Below are 10946 nucleotides of genomic sequence, written 5' to 3' on the forward strand. Positions count from 1 at the left end.
GGCGGCACGGAGGGGTTGAGCATGACAGTGCAGGACGGCGGCCTGGAGAGGGCGAGAGCGGCACGCAGCAGGGTGGCAGCGTGCACGGTGACGGGCAGCAGAGCAGGCTGTAGCAGTGCGGCAGGATCCTGTGGGTGACAGCGGAGGAGCTGCTGTCAGGCAAGGGGAGGCTCCGATTTAGGGCCAGGCTCGGTGCATGGCAGCATCCTGCGCCTGCGGGTCGGTGCTGGGCCCAAGCACTGGCTGGGCTGTGCCGCTAGGTGCCAGCCTTCACCCGTGCACAGGGCCGAGCTCCGAGCCTGGGGCGCCCGGGTCCCCAGCTGTCCTGGGGGTCCCAGCCGCCCTTCAGCCCGGCTCTCTCTCCGCAGACGACGTCCCTCCGCCACCTGCCCCCTTTGCGCACCGCATCGTCGCCCTGCGGTCTGCCAGCGTGAGCRCCCAGTTCAGCCTCAGCACCAAGGAGATCCTGGGAGGGTAAGAAGGGGACCCTGGGGCTGCAGGGAGGGCTGTGGCGCAGGACGCCCGGGTTTTCCCCCCGGCCCTGCCCTTGAGCTGCTCTACAACCTTGGCAGTAGCTCCGTGTTCTTGACCCTGGGAAGTAAAGGGGCCCCGGCAGGGTGGGAGAGCCTCGTGAAGCCCTCCACCACCTGGTTTGGGAGCGATTTCCCCTGCCCACAGTACAAGGTTAGGCACCCTTGACACTGAGGATCAGAGTCCTACCTGGTGGCCAGCGATGGCTGGGGCAGACGAGTGGCAGAGCCGTGCCTCGGGTTGATGGGACTTCTCTAGTCGTGGAGTGAAGGTGTTGGAGTCCTCCCCTGCAGCCTCGGGAAGGACGGGTGCTGCGGGGAGTGGCGAACAGCACGCTATGGAAAGTCAGCAGCACGCAGGACCAGCTGCCCCAGCCTTGTGCAGGGAGTTGGAACAGTTTGAGGGTCCTGGGAGCCTGGGCAGCCACCAACGGTATCTGCCTTTCCCTTTCCGCAGGGGCAAGTTTGGTGAAGTCCACACGTGCACAGAGAAACAGACAGGGCTCAAACTGGCTGCCAAAGTCATCCGGAAACAGGGCGCCAAGGACAAGGTGTGACCGAAGTGCAGCGGGAGCGGGGGTCTGAGCATGCTCTCTCTAGGGACGTTCCTCTTGCCTGCATTGCCACGTGCTGGCATAAATGAGGTGGTGTGTGACAGCATCTGGCCCGTGCATGCGTGCAGTGGCTGGTTTAGCCTCAGGGCTGTGACAGGGCTTGTCCTTGGGCCGGTGGCTTGGCCGAGGTCTGACGCACCTCCTGTGCTGCTGTGGGGCTCGTTCTGCAGGAGATGGTGCTGCTGGAGATCGACGTGATGAACCAGCTGAACCACCGGAACCTGATCCAGCTCTATGATGCCATCGAGACACCCCGGGAAATCATCCTCTTCATGGAGTTGTGAGTGCCGGAGCAGTGCTGGGGCACGGGGTAGGGACTGGGCCCAATGCCTGGGTGAGGGGGACCATCATGGAGGGTCTGTGCCATCTCTGGAGGTGGGAGCAGACCTGCTGGCCCATCTCGCCCAGCAGAAGCAGTCAGCCGCAGGGGACATTTGCCCCAGGCACTGCCTGTCCCCTCTAGGGCACCAGCCCCACCTTGCTCACAGGCAGAGGCAGATCTCTGGCTGTGCCTTGCCCAGGACAGCATCTCCCATGGTTGTAGCTGTGGTCAGAGCAGAGGATGATCCAGGTCCCTAACCGGGGTCCTTCCTGCACAGCTCCTGCTCTCCCTGCCCACTTGCACCCGGTGGGGCTGGGACTGTGCTGCCCAGCTCTGCTCCGTGAACCTGGGGTGTCCCGGGATAACTCGCCCTGCCCCTCCCTGGGAAGGGGGTATCCAGCCCCAGCACGCACGCACCCCGCTTTGGCTCTGCTCATGCCAGCTCCTGCTTGCTGCTGAGGGACAGTCTCTCCACAAGCCTCTCCATGGCTGTGCTGGCCGGGGGGGGGCTGAGCTGCGCAGGGTGGGCAGGGCAGGGAGTCTGCAAGAGGAGCGTTTGGGGCAGGAGGTGGGGGGAGCCCAGGTGACCCCACGGTCCATCCTCACGCAGCGTGGAGGGCGGCGAGCTCTTTGAGCGGATCATCGACGATGACTACCACCTGACGGAAGTGGACTGCATGGTGTTTGTGAGGCAGATCTGCGAGGGGATCCGCTTCATGCATCACATGCGYGTCCTCCACCTCGACCTCAAGGTGCGGAGCTGGGGCTGGGCGGCCCCGGGAAGCAGCCACCGCTGCCCCCCTCGAAGGTGCTCAGCACCAGGGCCAAGAGCAGAGAGGGACAGCCCTGCCTCAGCCRCGGCTGCTCCTCAGCTCCGAGACCAGCTCGCTGGTGCCGGCCTCGGCTCTGGCCGAATGTGGGTACCTGGCTGTGTCCTGCTAAAGGGGCTCTGCACGGGCACCCACCTTTCCTCAGCACCCTGTCCCCCGCACTCTGCAGCCCTGTCTCCTGCTTGGGGGAGGACGGGCCAGCGCAGAAAGGAGTGTTGCGTGGTCTGAACCCAGAGCCCTGCGGTCTTGCGGACAATAATTGCTGGGACTGGCCTCCGCCTGAGGGTCTGGGAGAGGAAGGGTGCAAAGGTGCAGGCAAGGGAGGCAGCTGCTGTCTGCAGCCTGTGGGCAGCCTGCCCGCTGCTCTGCGTGCYGGCCCAGGGCCTGCGGCGCCCGGCAGGCCAGGCTGGGGCAGCATCTCCCCGACGCCAGCCAGCCCCAGGGCGATGACCTTGCGGGGAGCTGCGGGAGGGTTTCCTGCAAATCGATGCTGCTCCGGTGCGGGTCAGAGACGCTTGTCCTGCCCCTTCAGTTCCTCCGCAGGACCCTGTGATACATGGGCAGCCAAATCCCTGCGCGTCCTCCGTACTGGGCTGCAGCAGGGGGGGAGCTGGGCTCTAACCAGGGGGCTCCCTGTCCCTGCAGCCTGAAAACATCCTCTGCGTTGCTGCCACTGGGCACATGGTGAAGATCATCGACTTTGGGCTGGCTCGAAGGTATCTGCTCTCCTTGTTCTCCCTCTCTCCTCAGCTTCTCTTCCTCCTTCCCCTCCTACTCCCTTCCTTTGCTCCTACTTGCCCTCTCGCTGGCATGTGGGGACACAGGGCACTGCCCCAGCCCTGCGGGGAGGAAGGAGCCGTGGTGGGGCCAGGAGTGCTGGAGACTTCTGTCTGCGAGTGGCTTTGGCTGCTGTGCTGCCTGATGGCCTGTACACCGCAAGGGACAGCGGTTTGGGAGCACTGTAATAACAGGCTCTCTCTGGCTGACGCAGAAGGGAGCAGGGCCAAGCCAGGAGGGTTGGAGAGGCGCAGAGTGCCTGACGGGAGCGGATTCGGCCTTTCCCGGAGGGGTAGGGTGGGGGGGGGTGCTGCAGGGAGTGGTTTGGGGACAGCCTGCTGCCTTCCTGCTGACTTGCCACCCTGACTGCAGGTACAACCCCCAGGAAAAGCTGAAAGTGAATTTCGGCACCCCAGAATTCCTGTCCCCCGAGGTGGTGAACTACGAGCAGGTCACCTACGCCACGGACATGTGGAGCATGGGCGTCATCACTTACATGCTGTACGTGAGGGGGGGGGTGTGGCAGGGGCCCTCTCAGGGCACCGGGACGGAGCTGCTGCTGCTCAGCTGCTGCCTCTGCCCAGCGCGGAGCAAGTCTCCAACCCTCACGCGTGCCCAAGAGCGCCCCGCAGCTCGGTGGGCCGGCGGAGGGTGCTGGTGGAGGGAGGGTGCTGGACTGCTCCGTGGGGAGATGGGCACCCGGGGCCGTTCGCCGCAGGGCTGGGAGGCCAGGAGGGGGGCAGCGAGCGGGGCCGGGTGCCTGGGAGCGTCCGGGCGCGTGTGTGCAGACAGGAAATGGCTCAGCTCTGCCAGCCGCGGGCGGGAGTGCAGCAAGGTGCCAGCAGCCGGGCGCTGTGTCCTTACTCCGGGCGCCGGCTGCTCTGCCTGGGCAGGGCCCTTGACCCGCAGGGCACAAGACAGCCGCGGCAAGGTTTGTTTTGTACTAGAGGAATTTGGAAGGGGCTGAGAAATCAGGCTGTGCAGTGCCCCAACCTGAAGGCACCTGGCTTCTCACCCAGCCCTCTCCTCTCTCCTAGGCTCAGTGGACTCTCCCCCTTCTTGGGTGACAATGACACCGAGACACTCAACAATGTCCTGGCTGCCAACTGGTACTTTGACGAAGAGACCTTCGAGAGCGTCTCTGAAGAGGCCAAGGACTTCGTCTCAAACCTCATTATCAAAGAGAAAAGGTTTGACGCTTGCAGAGGTCGTGGCGGGGCAGAGGGAAGGTGTCCCCAGATCTGTGTGCTCACTTCAACCAGCCCGTGTGTACCAAATACCCACCATCTGCACCCACTCTGGGACCATCAAGGTCCCTCAACCCCCTGGGCATGTCTTCTAGGGGTTGGTCTAGGGGGAATGTGGCTTCTGGGGGCTGCAGGGCCACGGGGCTCACCCCAGCTCTCTGTCGGGCTGGACCCCATGCCCAGGGCGGGAGCACAGGGTGACCTGCTTTCCTCTTGCCCTCAGTGCCCGAATGAGCGCTGGCCAGTGCCTGCAGCATCCGTGGCTCAACAACCTGGCAGAAAAGGCCAAGCGCTGCAACCGCCGCCTCAAGTCCCAGGTGCTGCTCAAGAAATACGTCATGCGGAGGCGCTGGAAGGTGCGTGGGGGCTCCCTGAGCACTGGCTGCGGGCTGGGAGGACAGTCAAGGCCTTCCCCCATCTGCACCRCCTGGGAGAGCTGGTGGAGAGGTGCTGTCAGCCCCTGCCCATSCTGGCAGGGGAGGAGTGTTTGGGGAGAGCGGGTCTGTCCTGCTGGCAGCTGTGGGGCAAGGGACAGCTGAGCCTGGAGGAATGGCTCCCCAGTGCCATGGGTCCTGACCTTGCTTGGGTGCCCCAAATGTGGGTTTCCCTTAAACATAGATGCCTTCATGGTTGTCCCCCTCCAAACCAATCCCAAAGGTGCCTTTCTGGGGCAGAAGTGTGCCAGGACAGAGTGAAGGGGATGCTCCCAGGGCCGTGCCCCTCTGAGTGGRGGGTGGCTGATCCCTGGCACTGACTGTGCGCCTTCCCCCTGCCCTGCACTTCCTCCCAGGAGACAGGGCTGAGCTGGTGCCAGGGCGGCTGTCAGGGCTTTATTTCATGTGGTCAAAGCAGCTTCACTAGGTGGAAGAGCTGCCAGTTCTGCAGCTCAGCTCCTGAACCAGCTCTAAAAATCGGTCTGGTTCTGCCTCAAGATCTGCAGCCTTTGCTGTCAGACTAGCATCTCTTCTTTCCCTTTTACAGAAAAACTTCATCGGTGTGTGTGCTGCCAACCGGTTCAAGAAGATCACCAGCTCGGGATCGCTGACAGCACTGGATGTCTGAGCTCAGCCTCCCCTGGGAGGAGACTGAGCAATGTGTGAGTCAAGGCCAAAGAGCAACCACTTGGAATAGGGGCTTGCGCACTGCAGAGCCTGGTCCTGGGATTGTGCAGGAGAGTGACACGTAGTTCTTGCTTCTGGATGGCAGTAGGATCTCTGCTGGGGTTAGACCCTACCTGCTTCCCACCTTGGGGGCAGGAGTGAGAGGCTGGAGAGACACAGCCTGGTGCCACGCACACGTAAGGCCCCTGCTCATGCTGCTGTGAGGTGACTGCTCTGGACTCCGCGCTGCTGTGAGATGCACACCGCACCCCTGCTCTGCGCCTCCCACGAAACCGCTGCCTCGGGTCTTGCTCTGCTGCATCCTCTCCCTCCGCCGAGACTCCTGCCCTGCCCTGGCTCCGAGCCGCTGCGTGACTGCCTGGGGGCCAGGACCCCGCGGGGTTTCTACCCCAGACCCTACCGCTGCAGAGCTGCTCTGGAGAGACCATCCCGCCCTGGGGAAGCATTGCTGTGCTGGGATCCCCATTGCTGGCAGCGCTGGCAGACCCTTCCTGGAGTGCCGGGCCTCGAGGCGTGAGCTGTCCTTGTTCCCGTGAAGCCTGGACTTCCCAGGACTGTGAGGCCACCGCTTACTGGTAGTTGTAGATCTCATCTCTGGATTTCTAGCCCTTCTGTGCCTTCTCCCTGCCTGAACGTACCGTGTCTCTAAGGCGCAGCCGAATGCCGCTCGGGATCCCCTGTGCCAGCCGCCCAGCACCGCTCTGCAGTTGCTGCTGGGAATCCCCCCTCCTCCGCGTTGCCCGCTCCTGATGCGGGGGGCCGGGAGAGCGTGCCTGCAAAATCCCCCCATCCGTAGCATCGCTGCTCTCCTTGCGTTTCTTTCCCGCGACCGTGGCGGGGAAAGACCAGTCCTATGTGTTGAGCACTGCTGTCTGGACTGGCCCTACATGCTTGTCACTACCTTGGACGCAAGATTTGTGCATTCAGCCTGTAAATGCTGCAGCCCTGCCCTGGGCAAGTTTTTGTTGGACCCAGAGGTGCCCGATCTCTCTGGCATTTGGCTCTGCTCCCAGCCAGAGCACAGCGGGGAATGGTCCCGCGTGCCAGGTTGGGAGTCGCACCTTGGCATCGGGATGCCGGAGGGGCAGGTGTGGACCTGCACCCTGGCGAATTAGCACGCGAGCCGGGGCCAAAGCGCCTCCTCCCCCGCCGGGTGAGCCGGGAGCTCAGTAACCGGAGCTGGGCCCGAGTTCCTGTACGCGCCGGGAGGGCTCCGCGCACAGGAAGGAAGTGCAGAGCACGGATTCCAGGAGCGTCCCCAGATGGGAGCCAGCGAGCAAAGAAGGAGGCTTTGTGTTCCCTCCTAACCTCCCTGCCCTTCTGCTCTGCCAGCAGGGGAAAAACACAACCTTCCCTTCGCACGTCCCCCACAAGATAAAGGCGAGAGAGGCGTCCTAATGCAGACCATCTGGGCCCTGCTCCCCCCCGCTCATGAAAGGATTGCTTCAGCGCTGACCACCAACACACAGGAACTGCCGGCCGGCCGGCGGCTGGAGCGGCCAGCTTCGCCCCGCCGGCCTGCTGGGAGCGGGGCCGGGGCCGCGGCCAGGGCCGCGAGCGAGACCAGGGCCGCGAGCGAGGCTGGGACGCGGGTGCCCCTTCCCCGCTCGCCCCCCGCGGCAGCGGGGCTCCCATGAAGCCCAGCATCACTGCGTGGTTCAGCTGGAGGACAGGAGCCCCCCGGAGCCTGACGGCATCGAGCCCTGCCCGGAGGTGGGAGAGGAGGGTTGGCACGAGGTCCCGGGCTTCCCCGTTCCCTTCAGCTTTGGTTTTTGCTGTGGGCGAGTTCTCGGTGAGAGATGATTGTTTGTTTGCTCCGGGGCTGCCTGTGCCYTCTGCGGCTGCCAGCAAAACCCTGGGCGCGTGGCCCGGAGCGGAGAACGGGGGAGGCCGGGGGCCGCCCTGCCCGCCGGCGGCGTCGGCAAGCGGAGGTGGCTGCGGGCCGGCTCCGCCTGCGGCCCTGCTCCTCCGGCTCCCCTGGCTCCTGCCCGGGCTGGCAGTGCCCTGCTGCRCGCGGAGAGCTGCCCAGGCTCTCAGCTTCGTGTAAATAAATGTACAGGTCTGAGAGCGAGCCCTGCGCCCTGCTGTGCTTCCCGCGCCGACCCCGCGTGGGGTCCTGCGGAGCTGGGAGCGCCTCTGGCCCGGGGTGCGAGTGGGGCCGGGCTCCCCTTCCCCGCGGGGCCGGGCCCCGTCCCCCCCGCGGGAGCTGCCCTCTGTAATTCGGCCGGTGTTTCCAAACGTGCAGCGGTTCTGCGAGCGCCCCACGCGCGGCCGCTTCCCCTGCGCTCTGCCCCGCGCGGCCCGGGCTGCGAGAGGGCTCAGCCTGCCGCCTTTCCGCACCGGCCGGACGTGGAAAGGACTGGAGGCCGCTTGGGAGCCCTCTTTCCCATGGAGGCTCCTTCCTATGTACTTTCCAGCCTCGAGAGCGAGCGAGCGGGGAAGGAGAGGATCAGGCTCCCGTGTCCTTACTCAAGCGTTTCCTAGGGGATCTGCTGGCCCTTCGCCCCTGGTAGCCCGAGTCTGAGCCGGCCACGTGCAAACAGCCCTGGCCCGAGGGACCGCGGGCGTCTGGCACCGCGCAAGGAGCCCCGGGAGCTCTGCTGGGATGCAGGGACCTGTTGTACCAGGTCTCGGGCCGCGTGGTCGCGGACGGCCGCCGTGTGAGCCCCGCTCCGGTCGCGGGGGCTGCCAGCCTGAGCCCGCAGGCAGCGGGGGCAGCGCCGGCCCTCGGGGCCGAGCTGCCTCCGGCGTAGGCGGCTCCGGGGCTGCCGCAGCCCTGGGGTGCCGGGCTTGGCGCTGTTCCTGGCCCTGTTTTGGCCGCGTTGCCTGGCTGCGCTGGCTCGGTGGGCGTTAAACCTCCCTCCCGCTGCCGCGCAGGCTGGGCCACGTAGGGTGAGTAAGCGGAGGCTGAGAGCCGAGGGCTGCGGATAAGCGCGGGGGGGGGGGGGGGGAAAGGGGGGGGGGGGGGGGGGTGGTGGGAAGCGGCACGTCTTGTCCCACGGGCTGGAGGGATGGAAAAGGGTCCCCGAGTGCGCTGGGGRGGGGGGTTGAGGGGCCCTGGGGGTGCTGGAGGAAAAGGGGATGGAGGGATGGACAGGGCTGTCCTCACGGCTGAACCTCTGTGCCAGGGCCCCCCAGCCCCGCGCGGGGTTCGCCCCGTCGGGGGCCTGTGCCCCCCCTGCCCGGCCGGGTCCCCACGGCCCCGAAGCGGTTAACGCTGCCCGGGCCGGGGCGCCTGCTCCGGCGGCGGCCGAGGGAGTTCCCTCCCAGCCCGTTTCCTGCCGGCAGCCTTTGACCAGTTCCTGTCGGTGACCACCCTGCGGTCCTGGAAAAGAGCGCGGCCCCATCTGGTTCGAGTTACGCTCCGCCGCGCTGACGTCTCCTTCCTGTCTGAGCCCCGGGAGCCGAGCGTCGCCCCGGTCCCCGCGGGCCGCGGGGGCTGCAGGGCCCCGGCGTGGGGTGTCCCGGGGCGCCCCGGCCCCGCTCCGCTCCCGGCTGCCCTGTGCCCTCCCCTCGTCCCGGCGGCTCCCGGCCCCGCGAGCCGCTCCGCGTTACTGATTCCCAGCCACAGCCCTGGCTCCGGGCTAGCAGCAGCCTGATAGCAAGTGGGCACCCCCTTCCCATCGGCAGCGCCCCCTTCCCATCGGCAGCGCCCCGTTCCCATCAGCAGTGCCCGGCCCATGGAGCCCGGCCAGCCCGGGAGGGCTCAGCCCCTCGCACAGCTCCCCGGCACCGCTCGCACCTTGCCGGCCCGCGCGGCGCCCACGCATGCAGCCAGCTCGGTGTGCAGGCACCGGGACTGGCCCGGCGGCTCTGCGGCTTCGGGGAGCCAGGGCAGCCTGTCCCCAGGGCCACCGCTGCCATCCCCAGGGCCACCGCCACCTCCCCAGGCCGAGGACGGGCTGCCGGGCCGTGCTCGACTTCTCCTCACCGGATGCCCTGTGTCCGGCTGACCCGGCGGGGTCTCTGGCGCCGCAGGGATTTGGTGCGCCAGCCCTCGCCGCAGGCATTGCAGCAGGGTGAGCCGGCTGCTCCGTGCGGGAGGAAGAGGAAGGGGTGGGAGGAAGGCCAGCGCTGCGGCGGGGGGCGGATTTCCCCGGACCGCCCGGGCAGGCCACAGTGGGACGGGACAGCAGGGCAAGGGCAGGTGCCCCGTGCACCTCTGTAGGGGCTGCACGTGACGGGCGCCCCGTGGCCGGACCCTGCACTCCCGGTAGCACCGAGGCTGCGGCACCGATTGATGCATCGGCGGCTCCTCGTTGCCTCCCGGGTGTGCAGGCGGGGCTGCTGCATGTGTGTGTGTGCACAGCTGCATGCATGTGCATGCACGTGTGTGTGTGCGTGTGCACAGCCACATGTGTGTGCATGCATGTGTGCATGTGCGTGTGCACAGCTGCGTGTGCATGCATGCATGTGCGCACATGTGCACGCAGCATCACAGGCCCGTCCCTGGGCAGGAGCCCTGTGTTCCTGCCTCTCCCTGTCCCCTGCGCGGGGAGGGGGCTGTGGCACCTTGCATCCCCGTGTGTCCAGCCCCGCAGCCGTGGCGCTGAGCTCCGGCACCCCGCGGGAGCAGCCGGCAGAGGGGCGATGTCGCGCGCCACCGCGGTGGGAGCCCCGGGGGCCGAGCGCTGCTCCCGCTCCGGGGTGCGAGCGCGGCTGCGTCCCCAGTGGTGCGGCACGGCGCGGCTGGGAGCGGGCGAGCGGGCAGGGGGCCAGCCCACCCACTGCGGCCGCCGGCGAGCACGGGGGGGAGGAAGGGGAGGGAGAGGAGCCGACCCAGGGTGGCCGCGCTGCCGGGAGCGGGGCCGAGCCCCGTCCCCCCTGGGCAGGGGCACGGCAGGGAGGCACCAGCCCCGCGCGGGGATGAACAAGCCGGCTGCAATCTGCCCTGTCCCCCCCCAGCCAGGCTCCAGCAGGGACCTGCGATCCCAAGGGCTGGAGCGAGCCGGGGGCCAAGCCGGGGCCGTGCCCAGCGCCCTGCGGTGCAGGCAGGAGCACGGGCGCCCGCCGCCCCGCTCCCATCACAGCCCTGCACCCAGCTGGGGGCTGTGGCGCGGAGGGTGCCGTGGGCGCACCGTGCCTGGCGATGCCGCGCTCGGCCCCCCAGCTCGGCCCCCTGGCTCGCTCGGCGGCGGCCCGGGGCTGCGGCCGGCCAGGGCCGCGCGTTCCCAGGCGCGGGCGAGCGGCCTGGCCGCGGCGTGTGGGAACCAGACGGCCCCTGGGCACGGCTCCGCGGCGCTCGCTTCCTCCCGCGCCCCCGGGGACCGCGCGAAGGAGGGGGCTGAGGTCAGACGCGCTCGCTGCAGGCGGCTTCGGAGACGCCAGCATGATCTAGGCACTCAAATATTGTTTTTCACTGGGGAGGAAAAAAAAAAAGGGCGAAAATAAAAGCCGGGGGTTTGAGTGGCCGTGCCGGCTCCTCCGATGACGAAGGGCAGCCCCCCCCCCCCCGCGCCGCCCGGCCTGGGGCTGGGACGCGGCCATGGTTTGGCCACGGGCTGC

At 67.4% G+C, this 10946-nt stretch overlaps 1 protein-coding gene across 1 annotated transcript in view; it reads left to right on the forward strand.

The window, feature by feature from the left end:
• The window catches only part of MYLK2 (myosin light chain kinase 2), a 10710-nt gene extending 3365 nt beyond the window's left edge, over positions 1 to 7345 (forward strand). The window contains exons 4-12 of the mRNA XM_026056745.1: positions 369 to 474; positions 988 to 1081; positions 1315 to 1424; positions 2077 to 2218; positions 2942 to 3012; positions 3446 to 3574; positions 4111 to 4263; positions 4544 to 4676; positions 5302 to 7345. Of these exons, the coding sequence (XP_025912530.1) occupies positions 369 to 474; positions 988 to 1081; positions 1315 to 1424; positions 2077 to 2218; positions 2942 to 3012; positions 3446 to 3574; positions 4111 to 4263; positions 4544 to 4676; positions 5302 to 5382 (1019 nt within the window). The 3' untranslated portion in view covers positions 5383 to 7345. The remainder of the gene's footprint in view (positions 1 to 368; positions 475 to 987; positions 1082 to 1314; positions 1425 to 2076; positions 2219 to 2941; positions 3013 to 3445; positions 3575 to 4110; positions 4264 to 4543; positions 4677 to 5301) is intronic.
• The last annotated feature ends 3601 nt before the right edge of the window (positions 7346 to 10946 follow it).

This window comes from Apteryx rowi, unplaced genomic scaffold (genome assembly GCF_003343035.1).
Source record: "Apteryx rowi isolate R43461 unplaced genomic scaffold, aptRow1 scaffold_0, whole genome shotgun sequence".
NCBI lineage: Eukaryota > Metazoa > Chordata > Aves > Apterygiformes > Apterygidae > Apteryx > Apteryx rowi.